The 24,662-nt window shown below is 40.1% G+C and overlaps 1 protein-coding gene across 1 annotated transcript in view; it reads right to left on the reverse strand.

Moving 5' to 3' along the window:
* CNTNAP2 (contactin associated protein 2) overlaps positions 1-24,662 on the reverse strand; it is a 2,389,242-nt gene that overhangs the window by 1,149,567 nt on the left and 1,215,013 nt on the right. The window contains exon 9 of the mRNA XM_008258071.4: positions 24,482-24,631. Coding sequence (XP_008256293.2) covers positions 24,482-24,631 — 150 coding nt within the window. The remainder of the gene's footprint in view (positions 1-24,481; positions 24,632-24,662) is intronic.

The raw sequence follows: 24,662 nt of genomic DNA on the forward strand, positions 1-24,662 counted from the left end.
TGTATATATATTTTCTTCAAAATTTGCACAAGTATAAATATTCAATGGTACTTAAGTAAAATTGGGCACACAGACTAAATCAAAATATCAACTGTTTAATATTAAATATAAGAGTTGTTATACAGAGTACTAATCACCCTCCAATATTTGTGTTTTCCCTCTGGAATAGACACACTTCCCTGGGCACTTGTTGCTCAATCTCTCTTGCCTCTATGTGTGGCCATGTGGCCAAGTCCCAGACGGTGCGGTTTTTCCACAGGTGTTATACGAGACTCGAGGTGAGTGAAATGAAGGGGAAAGAGCTGGCCCTTCTCTTTCTCTTCCTTTCTGGACCTTGGACATAATGGGTAGTTTACATTGCCGTTTGAGACCTTAAAGAGCTGTAAATGCTGACAACAGTGAGGTAGAAGCAGGGACGAAGTCTGGTTTTCCGACTCCTTGGTGCACTAGGCAGCCTTCAACAGTCTAACATCTACATTCTTTTGTGCAGTGAGGACAGATATCTGAATACTGTTAATTTTGGTTCATTTTACTCAAACCTGAAGCTGACACCATATTTGGTTCTGTGATTAAAAATAGAGTGCCATGTGTGACAAATTCTGAGCAGCTTATAGAACTGACTAATATCACAGGCCATTAAGAATCGGGTATTATAGGTTTAAAAAGCTGGGTATTCCACTATACTATACCAAAATATTTAGCCAAAATATCAACTCCTGTTCCTTGGAAGGCAAACCAGGTGCCAACTGAAACTTTTAAAGTAAGGAGAAACACAGGGGAATACTCAAATGTTGATGTGGACTGGTTCTTTTTTGCTCAGCAAAGTCTCCAACAGAGAGCTGAATTCTCAGTCTAGAATTAGATGCCCTGGCAGCTGAGATAAAAGTAAAACCACTTTGAAATGGAAACTGTTTTCCTTAGTTTTGCAATCTGAGTGATGGAGAAGCCTCAGTTTAGGCATGTGAAAACGCAAGAACAAGAAGCAAAAATAAAGCCGTACCCTAAACTGAAGTGCAGTAATTATGAGCCACAGCTGCAGAAAGTGCAGCTATGGGTCCAACACATCTTCCAGCATCTTTGTGTAAGAATTGTCTACCAGACACTGGCATACAGTTCAGTAGCAATTTGAAGGTTAAGTACATCGGGGCTGGCTTTGTGGTACAGTGGGTAAAGTTGCCACCTGCATTTCATATGGAGACTATTTTTAGTCCTGGTTGGCCCACTTCTGATCCAGCTCCCTGCCAATGCACCTAGGAAAGCAGCCAAAGATGACCCAAGTGCTTGGGCCCCTGCACCCACCTGGGAGACCTGTTGGAAGCTCCTAGCTCCTGGATCCAGACTGTCCCAGCTCCAGCCATTGTGGCCATTTGGGGGAGTGAACCAGTGAGTGAAAGATATAACTCTGACATTCTAATAAATTAAAAGATTAAGGACATCACCATACAACCAAGGGTTATTCTTTCTCAGGACCTCATAGCATCTTACGGATTAAAATCAAAGGGAGGGCAAAGTAATGGATGGGTCAGCAAGCTCCCTTAAAAGGATATTCAAGTGGCTCACCTCTGTTGGTAATTAGTAGAACACAGAGCTAAGTAAGCCAAAGAATTGGTTAGCAGGCTTCAAACTACATCAAGAACGGATATTCAGATATAATTACTTGTATGATGAACCATGTGAAAGAAAATGGATTAGAAGACTTCAACGTTTCTGGGCTGTGTTGACAGGCAAACCACAAGCATGGCCTGCCAAAGTCCAAACACATTCACTGACAAAGCTGTCTCTAGGAATTCAAATCTGATCAGTAAGAAGTGAGCTATGAACACAAGCAGCCATAGAAACAGTCTGAAGGTCCTTCTCTGACCAAAGGGCAAAGAGGGACCTTTCAGAGTGAAAGCCTAGGACAAAGAGCACTGGAAATGCCTTTTCAAGACTTTATGAGAGGTAGAATCAGAGAGAGGGAGAGACAGATCTTCCATCCATTGGCTCATTCCCCAAATAGCCACAAAGGCCTGAATGGGACCAATCTAAAGCAGGAGCTTCTTCCGGGGGTCCCGTATGAGGTGCAGGTACTTGGGCCATCATCCACTGCTTTCCCAGGCCATTTGGAAATGGTACTTGGATGGGAAGAGGGGCAGCCAGGACACATCCTGGTGCCCATATTGGGTTCCAGCGCCACATGGCGGAGGCTTAGTTTACTACACCACAGCACTGGGCCCAGAAATCCTATTCTTTTGCTATCTTTTCCTAGTAAGATTTGAAAATCGCTATGGGCTATCAATGGCTCGTGTGGCTCACATTTTTATTTTCAAAACAGGAGTTATCAAGTCCTTAATTTCTATAGCATTTGATGACAAGAAACTAAATCTTGACCTATTATAGAGTTCTACATGTCAGAGGTGCATACACCAGCTGAGCTTTGGGGTTGGTCTCACTTGAAAAATGGTATAAACATAAGAGGATAAAAATGTCTATGTATTTGTGTATATCAATGCAATTTCATAGTGGCAAATTTTATCTCCATTTTAATGGACATTTTAGTAATAAAATCACCTCCTTCCACCTGGGTACGCAGATGTCAGCAAGAACTGCGTTTCTCAGCCTCTTTTGCAAGTGGGTATAGCCGTGTAACTGAATTCTGGCTGACAGGATGTATGGAAGAGTGTCCTGAGCAGTTCCAGAAAGATTCTTTGAAGAGAGGAGCTCTATGTCTGTTTCCCTCTTTCTACCTGTTTTCTGGAATGGAGATGTGATGGCCCCTGGAACCACGAGCTAAGGAATGTGCTGGGCTCAGGATTGTGGAATAGTGGATAAAGCTGCCTGCAACTCAGCAGTGCATTTGGGTGCCAGTTCATGTCCCAGCTGCTTCGCATCTGATCCAGCTCCCTGACAATGACCTGAGAAAAAGCATAGGAAGATAGCCCAAGTGTTTGGAACCCTGACACTCACGTGGGAGATCCGGATGAAGTTCTTGGCTCCTGGCTAAAGCCCAGTCCAATAGTGGCTGTTGTGGCCATTTGGGAGTGAACTAGCAGATGGAAGGTCTCTCTTTCCCTGTCTCTGTAACTTCAACTTTCAAATAAACAAAATCTTTACAAACAAAAAAAGAGAGAGGGAACTGTGCTAAATACTGCAGAGAAATGAGGGAGATTAGAGTTTGTCAGATCAGAGCTTGTAGGTGAACTGCAGCTCAGCCACTGCATTTATAACTAAGATTTTATTGGAGAGCAACCGTAACATTTATTTATGCATTGTTCAGAGTTGCTTCTATGCTACCATCGGAGAGCTGACTAGTTGTCAGATAGATAGGAGGCCCACAAAGCCTGAAATGTTAACTACATGACCTCTTACCAAAATGGCTTGGGGATTTCTGAACATTTTTTTCAACAAAACTTAGTAATCCATAAACTGTACTTTGGAAATTTATATTTACTAAATAAAAGTTAAAAATAAAAATGAATGGATAAAAAAACTTGATAATAAAATGTAAAATGTTTATCTCTTGGTGTGCCTGAACTTGATGATGCCGTACATAGAAGAATGTGTGTTTCTTGATGTCATGATGCCATACCATCCTTTCATCATGCATAAACCATTATTAAGGTGAATTTATATCACGCATAGGTGAATATTGTATCTTAATACATTTGTATATTTTTCTGTCTATCATCAGATAGGAGAGGGAGAGAGGGAGAGAGATTTTCTGTTTGCTAGTTCACTATCCAAAAAGGCCACACGGCTGGGGCTGGGCCAAGCCAGAGCCAGGAGCTTCATCTGGGTCTCCCACATGGGTACAGGGGTCCAAGCACCTTGTCTATCCTCTACTGCTTTCCCAGGCACACTAGCAAGGAGCTGGATCAGAAATGGAGCTACCAGGAATTGAACTGGTGCCCACGTGGGATGCCAGCACTGCAGGCAGAAGCTTAACACTACACCTCAGTACCAGCGCCAATAATATTGCAAAAACTCATGCTCTCCTATTACTCCATCTTGTTCTTATTTCAATGCCACGTGAGACTCTCTTCTACTTAAAATTGGGAAAGATGCAAAATTATACTTTCAAAAATTAAAAATGTTGAAAATCGCTTAATTTTTAATTTTTAAAATTTACTTGACAGGTTGAGTTATAGACAATGAGAGACAGAGAGAGAGGTCTTCCTTCCATTGGTTCATTCCCCAAATCGCCACTATGGCTGGCGCTGTGCCGATCTGAATTCAGGAGCCAGGTGCTTCCTCCTGGTCTCCCATGCGGGTGCAGGGCCCAAGCACTTGGGCCATCCTCCACTGCCTTCCTGGGCCACAGCAGAGAGCTGGACTGGAAGAGGAGCAACCAGGACTAGAACCTGGTACCCATATGGGATGCCGGCACTGCAGGCGGAGGACTAACCAATTTAGCCACGGCACTGGCCCCTGAAAATCACTTAAATTTTTATACGAAAAGTTTCGAGTAGTTTCCATTTATTTATTCTAAGGCTGTGAAAGTAAAAATAATGTCATTAGCATTCTCTATATCCTTATATACTTCATGCTTGGCTACTGTAGAAAACCTGAACAGAAAGAAAGGGGAACACTGAACACAGAAATTTGGCTAAAATCTGGCTTGTTTTATTCTAGAATTTTACAGATAGTGAGTTCAGAGCTAGGTAAATAGAGCAGAAAAGTAACAAGAAAAAAAAAAAGAAAAAGTAAAAAAAGGAAGAGGGATCAAATGGCTCTTTGGAAGTTTAAATTTCACAAAGATATATTAAACATGGGGCCCCCCTTGGAGGGGGACTGTGGTACAGTGGGGTAAGCTTGCTGCTTGAGACGCCCACCTACCATACTGGAGTGCCAGTTTGAGTCCCAGCTATCTGCTTTCAAAGCAACTTCTTGCTAATGTATTCTAAAGGCAGCAGAGGATGGCCCGAGTGCTTGGACTTCTGCCACCTACATGGGAGCCATATGGAGTTCCTGGCTCTTGGACTCACCCTGGCCCAGCCTTAGCTAAACCAGTGGATGGAACATGTCTCTGTCTCCTGGCTGAACAAGGAGATGCAAGATTTCTCTCCCTCTTTCTTTCAAGTGCATGAGAATAAGCATTTAAACACTCTCCCTAATAGATTTTATTATGTTCGATGAGCTCTTAGCAAAAGGAGCCTAAACATAGGATAGCACACAGTTAAAGAATCTGATCTCAGCTAGAGGAGGAGGGTGTTGGAAGGCTTTCCTGTGGAAGTGCTGATCAGATGAGAAGGAATCAGTAACTGTTTTGGGCTGAAGAACAGTCCAGACTGTGGACTGGGAATGCTCAGAGTCCCTGTGACAGAAGGGAGCATCACACTCCAGCAAGTCAAAGCCAGTTCGATGCTGTGTGTAATACAGAATTGAGCTGGACAGGGTGGCATCGCTGCAGCACGGGTGCTAGGAGTTTACTGTTATCACAGACTCCTAGGAAGTCACTGAGGGCTTTGTTGGTGATGGAAAGAATGGGGAGGTTGACAAGGTCACAATGGGAAACAGACCGAGACAAATGGACTGCAGTCATCAGTGGACAAGTCAGAAGCTCTCAGCGAATCCTGGAGAAAGAATTTGGTAGCCTGGTCTAACTATCCATGGCATGGAAATCTATGAGAGACAGATAGCAGATAAAGCTGTTCTTGAGTAGTTAATGAATACTTAAGTACTTAAACGGATAGGACTAGGAAGGAATGGATATATTCCATGAAGATCAGTGTGTCAAGAATGACTAACATCTTTTAGTACCTGCGTGGAACATTATGCACATTCACTGATCTATGAAAAACATTAGAGTTTTAAGAGAAAGGAGCAAAAAATTCTTATCTTATGAAAATATTTTATGTTAAGTTCAGTCCTTAGCATTTCCCTGTATCCTTTAATATTAATTATTAATTATTAATATGGTTTTTGGTGGCTGCATAATACTCCATCTTAAACATTTAACACAATTTTTTACCATTTTTATTGTTGCTCATTTAGATGTTTCTAATTATAAAATACTACGTGATTTCAATAAATATTCTGGTATCTAACTACTTTATTCTGTGACCAAACAATTGATTGGTAATGATTACATATATATATGTGTGCGTGTGTGTGTATATATACACATATATAGACTTTAAAATATATACATTAAATATATATTATATATTTATTAATATATAATTAAATTAATTAAAAATTAATTAAAAAAATATATATTAAAGTCTATGAATCCAGGGGCTGGTGTTTTGTGCTGTATAGATTTGCCTGCTGCCTGCAAAGCCAGTATACCATAAAAGAACCAATTCGTGTCCTGACTGCTCTGCTTTCAATCCAGCTCCCTGCTCCTATGCCTGGGAAAGCAGGGCAAGTACTTTGGTTACTGTCACCCACGAGGGAGACCTGATGGAGTTCCTGGCTCCTGGCTTCAGCCCAGCCCATCCCTAGCCATAAGGTCATTTAGGGAGTGAACCAGTGGATGGAAGATCTTACTCCCTCCGTCTGCCTCTTCCTCTCTCTCTGTAACTCTTTCAAAGAAATAGAATAAATCTTAAAACAAAAGGCATTTGCCTCAAAATTCACAGGGCTGTAAATTTTACTATATGCACTGAAAAAGTGATTTACTTTATAGCTTAAAGTGATTCAGTGTTAACATCATTGTATTTTCACTAAGTAGATAACTAACCAAAAAAGTATTTCCAATGCTCCCTTTATTCACTATGCAACACAATAAACTTCTTGTACTGCTTAATCATTTAGAAATGATGTTGTGATGATATGCAAATGTGTATTTCTCCCTTGCTACCAGGTGATTCTAACTTTACATTACCCAGTATTTTATTATTTTCAAATTCTGATTTTTCTTTTAATCCTCAATCCCATTTTATAGAATATAGGATTTTTATTATCAGAATCCAACAAATACTTTTCTTTCTGAATTCTGATCCCCAAATAATTTCCTAAATTAGTGTTACTCAAAATGTGGAGTGATACTGAGAGGCACTATGATCACTGAAGAAACACTGTGGTAGTTCCTCAGAATAATAAAGAGTTAGCAAATGATACAGCAATATTTTCTTAGATATTTATCCAAGAAAATAAAAACATGAGCATGTAAAATCTTGCATACCAATGTTCTTATCAGTATTATTCATAGTAAACAAAAAATGAAACATTCAGAGTGAATGGATATATAAATGTCATATCTATACAATGGAATATTTTGCAGTAAAGAGGAATAAAGTACTGATACCTGAATCAAATAAAGTACAATTAAGCAAATCTTGAAAACATAATGGTAAGTAAAAGAAGCCAATCCCAAAACACAAGATATTATTTGATTCTATTATCTATAAAATGTCCAGAATAGATGAATCTATAGGACTAAGGTGAGGTAATAGTAAGGCGGGGGAATTTAGAGTGGCTCCTAATGGGTTTAGGAGATTCTATTAGAGGGGAAGAAACTGTTCTAAAGCCACATTGTGATGATGTTTGTAAAAGTCTGTGAATATGCTAAGAACCATTGAACTGTATATTTTAAATGGTAGACATTATGGTACGTGAATTATGTAAATGAAATAGTTAAAATGAGAGAAGAAATCTGGATGCCTGATAAGATGTAGGTTTCTTGACCCTACTTCAGAGCTCTAACTGAATCCATGGATACAACCCAAGGCTATTGCTTCTAACCAACCTAGAAGATTCTCACATACATTAAGTGGGAGAACTTGTTCTGTGATACTATCTTAGCAAATTCATATAATCTCTACCTATTAGTTTTTCAGTCAACCTTTGCATTAGTCTAGCAAATAGAAAAATTTCTGCCTCTTTTAAGCTTCTATACAGGCTATCTCACTTGGCCTGAGAGCTCACATTTCCACCTTAACGCCCAGCCAAAACTTGTCCTCCTTTTCATCTTTCAACAAATGCTTTTCCCCACACCTAACATTACCTACATATTTTCCTGGAGCCCTTCTCCCTTTATAGATGTTTTCTGCCCTTCAAATACTCTTTGCTCTAAAACAGTAATGTGAAAACCATGTTTACACAATGAATTTTTGAGACACATCACTTAGTTTGTTCAACAGCCCATCAATAATGAGAATCAATGTGAAGGTACTCAAGGGTTCTGAAATTACTGATCTCTAAGGTTGTCTGGGCAGTGAAGCCACATAGTTCCCTACTGACAGAGACCATCCTCACTCAGGTATCTTGTTTCTCCTGATTGCACATGGTTTGCTCTCATAAGGTTCTAGGGAACACAAGAAGTCAACCGTCCCAACATCAGGCCTCTGAAATAAGAAGTGAATTGTTGGTTGTTGCAGATTAGGCTCATTAGACAATTGCGCTGCAGCATATTTGGGAGCAATCATGTCTACCTACAGGAAATCCCAGTGTTGGAGAGGCTTGGGGATGTTTTTAATGGGAAGGTGATTGAGGACATCCTAATTTAATGGACAGCCTCTGAAGTAGGTGCACGTGAATGTTACCAGAAAGTCTTGGCTCTAAATTATTCCCGCATCTTCACCCTGATTTCTCAAGCTAACAAGACTTGAAATCCCACCATATAATTAGAGATTGAGTCATTTTTGAATCTTTAAAGGCCAAAATGTTCTAGAAAATTCCTTATGAATGCAAAATTTCCTTGAGGCACAGATAATAATTCTTGACTTAAAAATAGCTTATTGCTGAAATAGACGAATGGGAAATCAAAATAGAAAGGAATTTCAGGGGAAAATTGTGAGTTAATAGAAGGCTTTTCAATTGCATCATGGGTGAAATAGACTATGCTATCTTAATTTTAGATTTAACAATTTTTAATATTTGCCATATTCATTTCCTATGTAAATATTATATATGTAGACATTCATTTGGATGGCTATATTAATATCACATAATTTGGGATTCATGACAAAGATCAAACAATGAGAAAAGAATGCTGTTTTAAGAGGTATAATTCAGAGAAAACATTTATAAATAGCTTTATACCAAATAATATGGCATCCACACATATTAGTAAAGAATATCAGTAATGAATGCTTATTATTCTTTACTAACTATAAAGTTTATATATGTGTTTGTATGTATGTTTGTGTATCTGTATTTATATATATAAACTTCCACATGAGACAAAATACATAGTATTTGTGTTTCTGTGTCTGGCTTATTTCACTTAACTGTCAATTTTAGATTTGTGATCTTGTTTAAAAACTCAATGATTGAGGGGGGGAAAAGCCATGCAATCAGGAAGAACTTACTTCCTAGTTCAAAGAGAAGCATGCATGGATAACTGGCTGACAAAAGGAAAAACAAAGCAAGCAGGTGCTACAACAAACAAGAGACTATCCACATCACAGGCATGGATTTCATTTTGGTTTTGGTCTTTTGGTCTTCCAGGAATAGTGATATTTGAATTGTCATCTCTTCTCCTTATTTAACCATAGGAAAGGAAGCCTATAAAAAGAAATACCAACTTCACTGGAGAAAAAAAAGCCACAAACTTCTCTCTGGTTTGTAATTAAGTGTCATTAAAGAACCTTCTAGAATTACATTTTCACATTTTTGCACCATTACCAAAGATTTGTCTCAGCCAAGAAGGGGTGAGCTGGTCAAATCTCCCTTGCTGCCTGAGGGTCACCACTGGCCCATCTATACAAGGCCTACAGATAGAGCTGAGCATCTGGGGCCAAAGAGCTGAACCCAGCCAGTGAGCCAACACAGCAGGCTACACAGCACTGAGCCCCTCTCAGACACAGGATCCAAGTAGACAAGTCCTGCTGGAGAGTCTGCTATGTCAGAGTGGAGTTACCTTTGTATTTCCCTCCTATTTCACCCCCTAAACGTACTGGTCTGATAAATCATGCTATGATCCAACTCTATACAACCCCAGCTTTTAGAGCACCTGGCACAAGACAAAGATTCTTTGCTTGGCCAAGCTTCAGCCAGACTAAAACTTCTATGCCTATATATTCTGGTTCAAATCCTGGCTGCTCCACTTCTGATCCAGATCCCTGCTAACATGCCTGGGAATGCAGCAGCAGATGGACCAAATTCAAAGGCCCCTGCACTCATACAGGAGATCTGAAAAAAGCTCCTGACTTTGGCCTGGCCCAGCCCAGCCCTGGCTGTTGGGGACTTTTGGGGAGTGAACCAGTAGAAGATTAATCTCTTCCCCTCTCTGTAATTTTGCTCTTCAATTAAGTAAAATCTTTTTAAAAAATCATCTTAGCAATAGAATACTGCTAAGTTAGCTGAACCAGAATCCTTTAATACCTGATCATTTTCATACCTTCGACTTCCCAGCCAATATTTGCTTATCTGCCCTTTCTTTCCCAAGAATACAGTTAAGTCAGTATAGACAAAATGCCCCTTAACCCTGATGTGTCCCCTCAGTGACTTTCCATTCACGGATCCTCTGCTGCTCCTCGTGTGTGCAATTCCATCTTGTGCATGCTGTATTTGGAATTGAGCCCATCTCTGTCCCCTACTGTCAGCCTCGTTGCAGTGGTCCTTCTACCTACCTCCATGGTTCTGAATAAACTCTTCTTAATGTGCTTTAAAAATACCATTAAATGTTTTTCTCTTTAACACCCATTACTCAAAAAAAAAAAAATCAAAAAGAAAACTATGCATTTAAATAGTTCTTCCTTTTATGTTAAAGCATACTAAAACCAACAAGATAAGATAATTCAAATAATTATTTATATTCCCCGAGTAATCACTTTATATATACAATTTGCCACAGATATAAAATTCGACCAGGTTTTTTTTCCTACTTAAAAGTTCTTTGGGCTGGCATGGTGTACCAGGTAGAGCTGCCATCTGTGATGCCTGCACACCATTTGGACACTGGTTCGAGACCCAGCCACTCTACTTCCCAACCAGCTCCCTACTAATGTGCCTGGGAAAAGTAGTGGGAGATGGCCCAAATGCTTATGCCTCTGCACCCACATAGGAGACTTGGAAGAAGCTTCTGGTTCCTGGCTTCAGACTGTTCCAGCTCTGGCCATTGCACCCATTAGGGCAATGTCTCTATCTCTCCCTCTCTGTATAACTCCAACTTTCAAATAAATACTTTTAAAAGAGCTTCTTATGTATGAGATATTTTCAAAAAAACCCACAAAATTATATTTAATTGAGATATATTTAGGTTTATTTACATTATTTCTATAGTCAAAACATGATGTTCTTTTAGTCTAACGATTTAAAGTGGCAAAATGAATAGAAAGATAAAGGAATAAATGGTCATAAGTTTAAGTCAACTTCTCAGAGTCAAAGAGTTTTGAAATCTTATGGTTTTTCTGGTTTTAATAATTTGTTTAAATCATAGCTCTAATCAAATTTTACTTCTCGGACCTATTTTAGAAAGTCTTAGAGATTTGGAACCACATAATGAACATCATTCTCAATGCAGAAAAACAGATTTTGATGAGGTTAATGTATTCTATTTAATTCTGTAATTCTCTTCCTCGTCTTTGCCCTTTTCTTTTATGCATAGCATTGGAAAACAAAGAAAAACCCCAAAGTTTTTTTGGGGGGAATTGGGTTTAAAAAGAAATGTATTTCTCCTTATTGATGTTCTCATAATGGAAATAGAGGGCTTTAAAATGTGCTTTTGGCTGGCACCGTGGCTCACTAGGCTAATCCTCTGCCTGTGGCGCCCACACCCCGGGTTCCAGTCCTGGTTACTCCTCTTCCAGTCTGGCTCTCTGCTATGGCCCGGGAGTGCAGCAGAGGATGGCCCAAGTACTTGGACCCTGCACCCGCATGGGAGACCAGGAGGAAGCACCTGGCTCCTGACTTCAGATCGGTGCTGCGTGCCGACCGTGGCGGCCATTTAGGGGGTGAACCAACAGAAGGGAAGACCTTTCTCTCTGTCTCTAACTCTGCCTGTCAAAAAATAAACTAATTAAAAAATGTGCTTTTTAAAAGGAGGTAATTTTCATAGAAGAGTAAAGATTGTTGCATGATTTTCATGGTCAAGTAGTTGTTTTTGTAGAACTAAATGTCACTAAATATTGAGAAAGTTTTTAGGTTATTCCCTATAAATAAAAGGACCAACTCCTCCAGCTGAAAAATATAAATATGGATCACACATACAGTAATGCTCCATAAGTGAGATATTGAAAGCTCAAAGAAAATGCAGAGGGCCTGCATTATGGCACAGTGGGTCATGCCATGGCCTGTGATGCCAGTCTCCTGTGAGCACCAGTTCATGGACCCGCCCCTCTACCTCGGACTGGGCTCCCTGCTGCTGCTCCTGGGAAGAAAGCAGGTGGCAACTCCAGTGTCTGAGACCCTGCCAGCCACATGGGAGATGTGGATGCAGTGCTGCATTCCTGGGTTTGGCCTGGCTCAGCCCCAGCCAGACTTTGCAGCCATTTGCTGAACGAACTAGTAGATGGAAGATCTTTTTCTCTATGCCTGTGCCTCTGCCTCCCTTCCCCCTTCTCTGTACTCTGCATGAAAAATAGTTAATCCTTGGGGCTGGCCTGAAGCGCCAACATCCCATATGGGCACCGGTTCTAGTCCAGGCTGCTCCTCTTCTGATCCAGCTCTCTGCTATGGCCAGGGAAAGCAGAAGATGGCCCAAGTTCTTGGTCCCCTGCACTTGTGTGGGACACCAAGCAGAAGCTCCTGGCTCCTGGCTTCGGATTGGTGTAGCTCCAGCCATTGTGGCCAATTGAATAGTGAACCATCAGATGGAAGACCTCTCTTCCCCTGCCTCTTTTCTCACTGTGTAACTCTGACTTCCAAATAAATAAAAAAAAGTGAATTCTTGAAAAAAAAATTCAAAGCAATGTGCTAGGGATTTGGTGAAGTGATCAAGATACTGCTTGGGATACTTGCATCGATATCATAGTGACTGAGTTCAAGGTCCATCCTCATTCCCCATTAAAGCTACATGCTAATGCACACCCTGGAGGCTGCAGGTAATGGCTATAATAGCTGGGCCCCTGCATCCATGTTGGTGGTGTGGATAGAATTCCCCTTTGTTGGTTTCAGCCTGTCCCAACCTTAATCATTGCAGGCATTTGGGACATGAAACAATAGATGGGAGCTTCTCAAATATTTTTTAAAAATTTAAAAGTGTATAAGCAAAAATTTAACTGGTAAGTTTAGAGAAATGAAAAATGAATTCAATTATTGTACATTAGTCAATCCACATTTACAGAAATCACTCGGATTCTAAGTTGTAATTTTTCTCATTTCTTATTCTGAAATTTAATGTTGTTAGTTGACCAGAAAAAGTCATTGAGTCATTGAGCCTAAATTAGTGTTTCAAAGATGGGTAAACTACAGAAAAGTGAGAGGACACCCAAGGACTTCAATATTAATAAATAATATTCAGCAGTATACAAAAGTGAATGATGGTGGATTTCGAGGTAATGTTTTAAAAAGCAATGAATAGTTGCTTCTTTACCTCCTCAGTCTCCACCTGTACTTGCATCATGGATGGAAGAAAGACTAATAAGAAACCATAACTGTCAGATTTTCAAACTGCATGAGTATTCACTAGGAGGTTGTCCGTGAACTATTATTTTTAAAGGCCATTGATTTCCTAACAGTTGTTCAGCTTTGACTGGGGATCCTTCACTTCCCAATTGCTGAACGGCAAGGTGGAGACTCACTGGAACTTTAATTCACCAAACTAGCTTTAAGTCTAGAAATTCCTGGTGCCAACTATAGCCAATTTATGATGCAGAATGAGCCTTTGACAAAGACTTGAGATGAGAGATTTGGAAACTGAGAATCCATCAAGGGGAAGCAGAAGAGAATACCAGCACTTGTCAAAGTATATGTGTGGGGAAGAGTGTGTGTGTGTGTGTGTGTGTGTGTGTAGTGTGTATATTGTAGGGGGAAGTGTGTTGTGTATCGGGGAGTGTTGTGGGGGGAGTGTGTGTGGGAGAGGGTTGTGGGGGGAAGAGTGTGTGTGTGTGTGATAGTGTTGTGAGGGGGAGAGAGTGCATGTGCATGCAAGGGTGTGGGGGAAGAGTGTGTATGTGTATGTGGAGTGTGTATATTGTGGGGGGAGAGCGTGGGTGTGGGGAGAAGAGTGCTGTTGGGGGGTAGCCATGGCTCTGTAAATCTAGAATTTTGAAGAAGAAATTGTAGTTACTGAGTGGATAACACCTTCATGAGTTTGAGGATGTGTAAGTTGGATACAATTTTCAAGGAAGCATGGCTGAAATAACCCCAAGTTATGGAAGAGAAATGGAGAAGAACAGAACAACATAAAGGGAAACCACGCATATTTTTGTTGGGCAGGCAGGAGTAAGCCATGACTGCCCCACTCCTCACATTCCATAGCCAGCTCCTCAGAAGTCCTGCTGGCTTAATCTCCAAGTCTGTGTCCCCGAGTTGATCATGGCCCACTTGCTCCACTTCCATAGTCTAGTTTACCTTCGTTTTCCTGGATTAGAAACAGTCTCCACCTGCTGTCTCTCATAGTGGACTACAGCCTCTTCTGCAAATAGCAGCCCAAGAAATCATGTGAAAATATCAAGACCACCCAGTCCAACCTCATTCCCCTCCAGCTGCACTGAGCTCCTTTCCTAAATGCGACCTGCACATTCCAACCATTTGTCTTTCCTTACTTCCTTTTCCAGCCCCTACATCTTCCAGTCCCTTTAGGTCACAGCTCCAAGGCTACCTTTTCAGTGGAGGGTTTCTCTGGTCATATTTTAAACAATAATCCTCAGCCTCCTAAAATGTCTTGTTCCTTCCCAGATTTATTCTTTTTAGAAAAATCACTAATTTTGTCAATATACTTATTAGTGTACTAACTAGATTAGTCTGAGAGCAGGGTCTTTTTCCTGGTTTTCTCACTGCTTTAGCATGAATAGTGCTAGTGTTCATCAAATATTTAGTAAAATTTTTTTTCAATCTCGGATCTTTTTTTAGTCCTATATTAAATACTTAAATAACTGCATCTGATCAAATTAAAATTACTTCAAGGCGATGCAATGTTACATAGTGCCAATATTATAATCATGGAACAGTATGGACTGTTCTTTCCCAACACAATTAACATCTCCTGACTTTGGAGGGACGTAGGAGTGGGTGGCACAATCTGCCAATGTAAATGGGGATAAGGTCTCCTGTAGTCCCTTCTGCGTGGAATCATTGAGTCCACAGTGAATGCTTTCTATTTTATTGAATGGATAAATGCATATTAAGAACAAGTATGTGTCAGACTTTTTCTGTCAGCATTTGAGATTAAAAGCCTACCGCCCTTGCCCTCCCAGTGCTTATTTTCCAATAGACACTCCAACAAGAGGTATTCAATACATCAATAGCAAAGAGTATGGAATGTCAAGAAGTGATCTGGTGCTGGAGCAGGTGGGAAGGGGAAGGTGACCCAGGAGAGGAGAGCCCGGGGCTGCAAGGTGAGGAACAGGGGCTGGAGCATGCCATGCAGTCTCCTGGAGCCAAAGCTTCCATGAACCAGAGAATTCACCACGGGGAACTATGTGGAAGAGTAGACCAGAGAAGGATCAAAGAACTGAACAGAAATCCATAAAAAATGGGATCATCTAGAAAAAGAAACATAGTGGCCAAAGAAAGCAGATCAGTGGTTGCGTGGGATGGGGAAGGAGTGAGGATCTTGGGCAGCAGGGCAATGAGGGAGTGAGGGAAACAATCACCAGGTGGACTGTGGTGACAAACTCACCGAAGCATACACTTACTGTAGACGGATGTTAGGACATGTAAGTTCTAGGGGAAGTCTTAAAGACAGGCAATGGAAGTCACTTTCAGAAAGATAAACTAAACACATGCAGGACTGGGGTATTACAATCAGAAAACTGTGAAGACAACTTCTGATATTAATTGTACATTGAATGAGATCCAGGGTATTCAAAAGCATCCTGTGATGGTTACTCTTCTGAGTCAACTTGAATAGGCTTCAGTATGCCATGCACACAACGAAACATTACTGCAGTGCTGCTGGGAAGGTATTCTGCAGATGAGGGTAGCATCAACTAACTAAAGGAAGTTATCTTTGATAATGCCAATGAGCCTCATCCTACCAGTTGAAAAGTCTGAAAACCAGTAGAGGGCTTCCCATGGAAGCTTAGAGTAGATATACATTAAAAAGTAAATCACACAAATAACACAAAATAACTTTATAAAGGGAAGACATGAAGCTACAAGAATAAAACTAAGTTCCATGAGAAGGAAGATTGTGTATCCTTTTTGGAAGCTATGATGTCGTTTCTAGCATGCCTGTGTTGAATTAGAAACTCCATTATCTCTCTGGGTACAAAGGAATGAAGAGTGATTTCAGGTCTACAACAGAAAAGATAAAAACTTCATACCACGTTCAAAAGGAAAGTCCAAATATTTGGGAAAGCAGGTCTAAGAAAAGGTAAGAAGATTGATGCTTATTCCAAACAGTGAAGAGAAAATTGGATATTGATCTAATTACACTTGGAATTTAATGCCTTAAATTCTCACAGTATTAACCATGCTGATTTTCTCTTGAGGGCATTTCTTGTGAGAAACTTTTGTGTTCAAGACAGGGCACTTGCCCAGCATTCATGTTAAATGTGGGGAAATTTCTTACTACCAACAGAAATTTCAAACAGCCAGGAGAGTCAGACATTCTCTTGCACTTTTGTTATGTGATGAATTATCAGGAACACGTGCTATCTCTCTATGACTTTAATACCATTCTTCACTGCTCAGTAGATGCACTCACGCAAAATACCTAGATGAGGATGGCATGACATCATGATGACTGAATCTATTTTTTATTTTTTTTAAATAATTTATTTGGAAAGGAGAGAGAGAGAGAGAGAGAGAATGAATGAATATCTTCCATCCACCTGTTCACCCCCCAACTGGACACAACAGCTGGGGCTGGGCCAGGTCTAAGCCAGTAGCTTCTTCTGGATCTTCCACATAGGTGCAGGGGCCAAGGCATGTGGGCTATCTTTCACTGCTTTCCCAGGCACATTAGGAAGGAGCTGCATTGGAAGTGGAGCAGCCAGGACTCAAACCAGCTCCCATATGGAATGCTGGCACTGCAGGCACAGACTTAACCTTCTACACTGTAGCACCAGCTCCTCCTTGAATTTATTCTTACTAAGTTATTTTAGGAAGGACACTAATGTCTAGTGAAGCATAAGAAATCTTGAGATTGTATCTACTTTTTATTATACTCTCAAGTTTGATGTTTTATTTCCAGTATTATTATTTACAGCTGAAGCTTTAGTAGTCATTTCTTCAGTAGCATTGGAATTTGACTGCACTAAAACCAGAGTCAAATCCCAGGATCTTCTGTGTCTGAAGATTTCCTGGTTCACCAAAGCGATAAACAGATTCTCTTCCCCTGTCCTGAAGAGCACACTCACTGCCCAGTGTTTGCCGATTCCAAATCACACCTGAAGAGTCTCACTTCCAATGTTGGTTCTTTACACAAGGGATATACATTAATACCAATGATGCTTCTTCTTATCATTTACATTTTTTGTCTTAAACAAAGACATTTAATATTTACTGGAGATTAGTTCCAAGTATGCACATTTTTTTATTAATTGCCTTATAATTCTGTACCCAGGCTTACTTAGAGGTTACAAAATTGCATTCAGAAATTTGACTGGCAGCAATGTTTACATAGTGTGTAATTTTGTTGTTGTCAATATTTGTTTGAATTCCTGTATCTTTACTTATCCACATTTCCTAAAATCTGTTTGACTTCTAATACCCTCATAAGATCTGTCTTTGAGAATAGATAATATAAAATTGGAAGTAGGGCTCTTCTTTAGGAAGTACAATAATTCTTAATTAGAGGGAGTTATGATACAAGATGTTATATATTATATATAACATAATGATATACATTACATATATATGTCATACATATGTTATATGAGCTGAATTTTGTCCACCAAAATTATATGCTTAAATTCTAACCCTAGACCTTGTGAATGTGACCACATTTGTAAAGAATGTTCTTGCAGGTGTGGTCAAGAGAAGATAAAGTAGTAATGACTAGGGTGTTCCCTGATCCCATGCTGGTGTCCTTATGAGAAGAGGGTAAGGTGGACATGGAGAGGAGAGAGGAAAGACGACCACATGAAAATGGAGTCAGAGAATGAAGCAATGCATCTTTAGGCGAGGAGTGCCAAGGATTTCTAGCAACCATCAGAAGTTATGCAAATCAAAGGACCTTTCTCCAGAGCCTTCAGGCAAGCATGGCTCTGTGGAATCTGAATCCATGCTTCTAGCCACTGAAACTGTGGGAGAATAATTCTTTCATTTCAACCCACCTTGTATGCATTACTGTCTTGTGGCAGCCCTAGAAATCCCACATGGACCTCCAAGGAGTTTGTTTAGTATTCCATTGCTGGGCCTCTGAAGAGACATCAGCTACCATATTGCATCACTTGATAAAACATATCTTGTTATGTTTCTTAGGTAGAACAGCAACCAGGAGACAGGGAACAAACATCAATGCAGTAGATTACCAGGAAGGGAAAGCTGACCTTTCCAAGGTTGGAAGAGTTGATCCCAGGCAAACACTGCTGTTGCAAACTCATAGGGAACAGTCTGTTGACCAACTGGCCAACCCAGGGACTTCTGAGGAACTATCTGGACGGCTGATTTATCAAGTGTATTTGATCCTAAAGAACTTTTTGGAAATTAAAATGTGTGTAGGACTATTAGCATTTTCCCATAGTAAACAGCTAAGGAGTACAAGAACTTGTTATAATTCTCCTAATAGTTTTAGTACAGAGCCATCATATGTGTGTGTGTGTGTGTGTGTGTGTATCCATATCTACCTTATTTGCTATTTACAATCAATGATCTATTTAAATAAGCATTGGAAGGTTATTGCTGACTATGAATTTGTTTCCCTCAAAATTCATGTATTACAACCCTAACCCCCAGAGGGATGGAGGGGGCTAGTATTCTTTGGGTGGGTGTAACTGTCAAGATGGGATTAGCTGCCTCTTATGAAAAGACAAGAGAGTTCTCTTTCTCTGCACAACAGGAAGATACAATCAGAAATAGTCATCACAAACCAAGAGGACCATCAACAGACCCCACATCTGCCAGCACCATGTTCTTGAGTTCCCCAACTTCCAGAACTATGAGAAATCAAGGTGTGTTAAATCACTCATTTTATGGCATTCTATTACGAGCATCAGGAAATGTGATGGCTATATACTGGTGAGCTTAGATTTGTTACTGGAAAAGGATGCACTCTTCTATTAATCATTATTAACTCCAATTCTATCATACACCAGCAACACTCTTCTCTTGCCACCTCCACCTGCTGTTGTACATTGAGAGCTGATGTCTTCACTGCTGTTTTCCTTAGAGTTCCTCTTCCAATAATATTGATTAAAAAACAATTTTTAACCTCTACATTTTAGCCCATAGCTCTTTTTCATTTTAAATCAAAACCAAAGAGATAATAAAAATACTAAACCTGAAAAAAACTTAGAAATTTAAAAATCTACTATCAAACCACAGGCCTTGGCCTATACCAGCAAGCTTATTAGGAAGTATGAGGTCAGTAAATAAACTTATTTATTAATTATTTCCCTGAATTTATTAAAATAAAATGCTTTCTAAAGAAATTGTAGATGGAAGATAGAGAAAAAAGTCAAAGCAGCTAAACCGTTTTTGCTAAAGAAACATCCAGAATGCATAACCTCATTCTTATTCTTATTCCCAAGAAAGAACAGGGAAAAGGAATTTGATGTTTAAACCTGTGATCACAGGGTTATAAAAGAGGAGAGAGCACTTTGCTGGGATTAGCACAGACAGATAAACCTGTACACTGGTGTGAATCGGCCCAGCCTGAGGCTGCCAAGGAAACTACAACCGGGTCTTAACTTCAAAAGAAACAAGAATGGACAAGTTCAAGGGCTGGATACAAAATTGAGTACAGGAGGGCAGGGAAACCTTTAGCTAGGCTTTCAGCTAGTGAGAACATCTTATATTCTGGGGGTTTAATTTTTGTTTTTATATTTTTGAGCAGGAAGAAATACTTTGAATGGGTACAACTGATGGAGGGTTTTTATATGAGCAATCATCAGAAGACTCGTCTTCCTTGGAAGGCATTATCTCTGATTTAAGGAAAAGACTACAGATAAATTGGAAAGTCAACAGCACCCCTGGGGTCAGACTTGGGCTTCACAGGTTATGCTGCACAGGCTTCGCAAAACAGATTACTTTGTCATTTACTAGATTCATAAAGTCAGATAAGCTATTAAGGGAACCATCAACTAATCGGAAAAGTCGTGATCCAAAATCAAGTGATCCAAAGCTTATGTTTTAGAACAATTGCAATTCATCTTTCAACTATACTATTGTTCTCAAGATGTATTCAATATAACATCTTCAACTTCCTTTTTTAAAATGGATTTGAGAGACATACAGAGAGATAAAAGAATAGAGTTCCCATCCACTGGTTCACTCCCCAAGTATTGGCCATGGCTGAGACTGCACCAGGACAAACATGGGAACAGGGCACTCAATCCTGGCCTACAACATTGCTGGCAGGGATTCGAGTACTTGAGCCATCTTTGCTGCCAATCAGGGGTATGCTGTAGCAGACAACTGAAGTGAAGAACTGGAGGCAAGTATGAAACCCAGGTGTCCCTATATGGGATATAGGCATCTTAAGAACTTGGCCAAACACCAACACCTTGCAACTCACTTTAAAGTTTTCAGCACAAACAGTATGCAGTTGCATGAATGCGTATGAATTTCAGCTAAAGCTACCATCTATGGACAGCGTGTGTTTTATCCAGAAGACACATGCCAATCAAACTCTATAGTCACTCTGGATTTCTGCTATCTACTCCTCTAATGAATTGGTTGAACATCAACTGGGTTTTCTTTGGTGAACTTAACTCAAGAATTAGATGAATGTTAGAAAGGAGAACTTACGTTAAGGATATTTAAGGGAATGAATTTGGGAAAATATCTTTTGGAGACACCCCCAGACTTCTGTAGCAACTGAACGAGGTCTGTGACCTGAGCCCTTGGAAATGGTTGGGCAGGTGGGATCGCCTGGCCAATTTGTGACAGACATTTGCTCAGGAGGCTTTTGGTTATCTAGCCCCAGCTCCAAGGCAGCTGAATGCCTCTAAGTAGGTTACCTACATTATGAGGACACTTTATTCCAGGCATAGTGAGTTCACAGAAGAGCTATATTACAAGTGCTGAGTTTGCTTCCTAATCAATGTTCATTTAGCAAATATCTGTGTGTGCACCATACCTTGGATTATGACTTCCTTTCATTGCTCCCGGGTAGCTAAGCTATAGAAGAATATTTAATTCTCATGATTCTCAAACTATTCATTGACTGAGTTTTTAAAAATTTAAGTATCTGAATGCAAATTGGTAGAATCCATCTATAATTGTTTCTTAGACAATTTGTGTCAGAATCACTTAAGTTTAGGTTTTTTAATTTCTCAGTATCCTGCATCTTAAACTTTTAGGAGTGGGGCAAAAGAACCTGACATACAATGAGTTCTCCCTGTGGTGGTTCCTGTATACTCTCTGGACTTAGCCAATAAACAGAAAGAGCATCATGATCATTCACTGACCTGAAGACAGATGAGAGGAAACAAAAGGAAGTCAACATCCTCTCCTCGATGCTGGACTTGAAACTCTTGTAAAGCAATGATAAATAGAACACCATAAAGCCCTCATATCCTAAACACTATGCCACAACTGTGTGGCTACAGCTGTTTCCCCACCCATCTAGATGGAGATAGATGAAAACTTTTAGGCATTCACTGAGCTCATCCATGGCCAAAACTATTGCAGTCCAAGGATGGCAAGAGATGATCAATAACTTTCGATCGATGAGTGTGACCCATTTGCTATGACAGCAGTGAAAACTGCTGGCCCAAAGCCCATCACATTGGATGTTTTTGGAGGTGAACCAGGTTGGCTACTGAATTGTGTTCTTTGATATTAATCAGCTGCAGTTCATTCACTCAGAAGACATCTTGTCTAATTTCCATGTATTCATCAAATATTTATTGAAAGCCTTTTAAAAATCATGCTGTCTTTAGTTACTACAAACACCATGGAAGACTAAAAAACGCAAAGACCTAGTTCAGGACTTTTGTCTTTCAGCTGTCACTCAGCGGAGAGAAATGCCCAGCACAAAAAGACCTAGGTCTTGCATTTGGATGCTGGCTCAAATTCAAAGTCAGTAAAATCGTGGAGCTTCTGCTTCTTCTTCTGGACAATCTGATATAAAAAGCTTGTCTAGCCCATGTCACAGAACTTACTAATTCATTCATAAACATTTTTTGTTCATTTGCTGTATTCTAGGAGTTTTCCTAAGACTTTAATGCATAACAATAAATAAAGCAAAGTGATAGCTGTCATGTAAGGGTTCCTCTATAAACTAGAAGAAAGGGTGGGCATTTTGCCTAGCAGTTAAGAAATTAGTTATGATGCACAAGTCCAACATTAGAACACCTGAGTTTCACACCCAATTCCAGGTCCTGATTATAGTTTCTTGCTTATGTGGATACTAGAAACCAATGGTGATGACTCAAGTAACTAAGTTCTGGCCATCCACGTGGGAGACCTGTATTGCGTTCCTAGCTCCTGGCTTTGCCTCAGCCTAGCCCTGGCTGATCACGGAATGAATAAGTGGATGGGAAATCTCAGACTCTTTTCTGACTCAAAATAGAAGAAAAATGGAGAGTGATACATTAAAAACAGGTTTGGGAGTATTAGTAGAAATATTTTCAAAAGAGACATTATTTTTAAAAACTTAAACCAAAGCCTTTTCTCACAAAGTCATGCATTTTTTTTGACAGATAGAGTTATAGACAGTGAGAGAGAGACAGAGAGAAAGGTCTTCCTTCCATTGGTTCACCCCTGAAATGGCCACCACGGCCGGCGCTGTGGTGAACTGAAGCCAGGAGCCAGGTGCTTCCTCCTGGTCTCCCATGTGGGTGCAGGGGGGCCCAAGCACTTGGGCCATCCTCCACTGCCCTCCTGGGCTACAGCAGAGAGCTGGACTGGAAGAGGAGCAACCGGGACTAGAACCCGGCGCCCATATGGGATGCCAGCGCCACAGGCGGAGGATTAACCAAGTGAGCCACGGCACCAGCCCCAGTCATGCATTTTTTAGCCCTCTTATTTCATGAATTAGGATGAGAAAGAGAACAATCTAATGAAATGCATATTAATCTAAACAAGATACCTAACACTTTAATATTACCCATGGTAAAATATGGGGACACATTAAAGATAAAAATATTTTCTTGCAGATACACTTTTCCACTGAAGAAATATACCAGGTTCTTGCTATAATACTCTTTCACATACAGTAGACCATATCAACCACAGTCTTTCATTTTACTGATCTTTTCATTACTTAACAACCAATAGACTTATAACAAGGTTTCTCCTGAAGGTAAACTGCGGCAAACAGCCTCTAAGATGCTCCAAATAATGATCCTTCACTCTTAGTATTTTCAGTCCCGTTTACCCCTTTTCCTTGAAATGTGGGGTGGATTTAGTGACTGGCTTCTACCCATTAGCAGGTTGTCCAAGTGGTGAGATACTACTGACAAAATTGTATTATTTTTAAAAAGAAAAAGAAAACAAGGGTGGGCATTAAGGTGCAGGTTAAGCTGCTACTTTGGATGCTGTCACCCCACATTGCAGTGCCTGGCTTAAGTCCTGACTACTTCCTATCCAGCTTCCTGCTAAAGCACCAGGTGGCAACAGAAGGCGGGCCAAGAATTTGGGTCTTTGACACCCACTTCTGATACCTGGATGGAGTTCCTGGCTTCAGAATGGCCCAGCCCAAGCTGTTGGGGAATGAAGTCGCACATGGAAGATTGATCTGTCTCTCTCACTGCCTTTCAAGCAAACCAATATTAAAAGTCGAAAGTATGGATTCCATTTTGAAAAAGTTCTGTCTTGCTGTCTGGTTTTACCTTCTTCATCCCCTGGCCTCAGTCAAGGACAGGCACAGCTACCTGAAGAGTAGAGGTGCTACACAGCTTGTTTAATGTTGTTCTAGCTCAGTCAAGTCTCCAAAGAAGGCAGCCACAACCAACCATTTGAGACCTTCTGGGTTAAAACCACCCAGCTTAAACCATTCTTGAATTCTTGATATAACCAAACTATAAAATAATAAATGTTTATTATTTTAAGACACTAAGGTTTAGAGTAATTAGTTACATATCATTAGGTGAACACATGATCTGTAAACCTGATTCTTGAGGATACTACTATAGAAATGAATGAATTCAAAATCTCCTGTGTTATAATTTCAAGATCTGAATTGGACTATAGGATATGGTGATAACACATCAATACTTTTAACATGAAGAAACAAAAATGCTCAACTTTTATTAGAACAAGGGAATCACAGATTGTGTTTGTTTTATCCTATGATCTGAGATCATTGAAACAAATACAAATACTTCATGGTCCAACTTTATCCCAATTCCATTTTTAGCAAATTATTAGTTAACTAGTAATCTGACATTCTTACCTCCAAAGAAGTACTTCTCTCCAGTTTTAACTTGTAGAGGACTGTTTGTTCGCACTGCTGATGCTTCATCTCCATCAATGGTGAGGATAGCAAAGTTTTCCTTGGCTAAGAAGCGGACTTCATGCCACTGTCCATCATTCAACCCAGTGCCTGGAAAGTGCAAAACAAATGTCAATTTTTC

This window comes from Oryctolagus cuniculus, chromosome 3 (genome assembly GCF_964237555.1).
Source record: "Oryctolagus cuniculus chromosome 3, mOryCun1.1, whole genome shotgun sequence".
NCBI lineage: Eukaryota > Metazoa > Chordata > Mammalia > Lagomorpha > Leporidae > Oryctolagus > Oryctolagus cuniculus.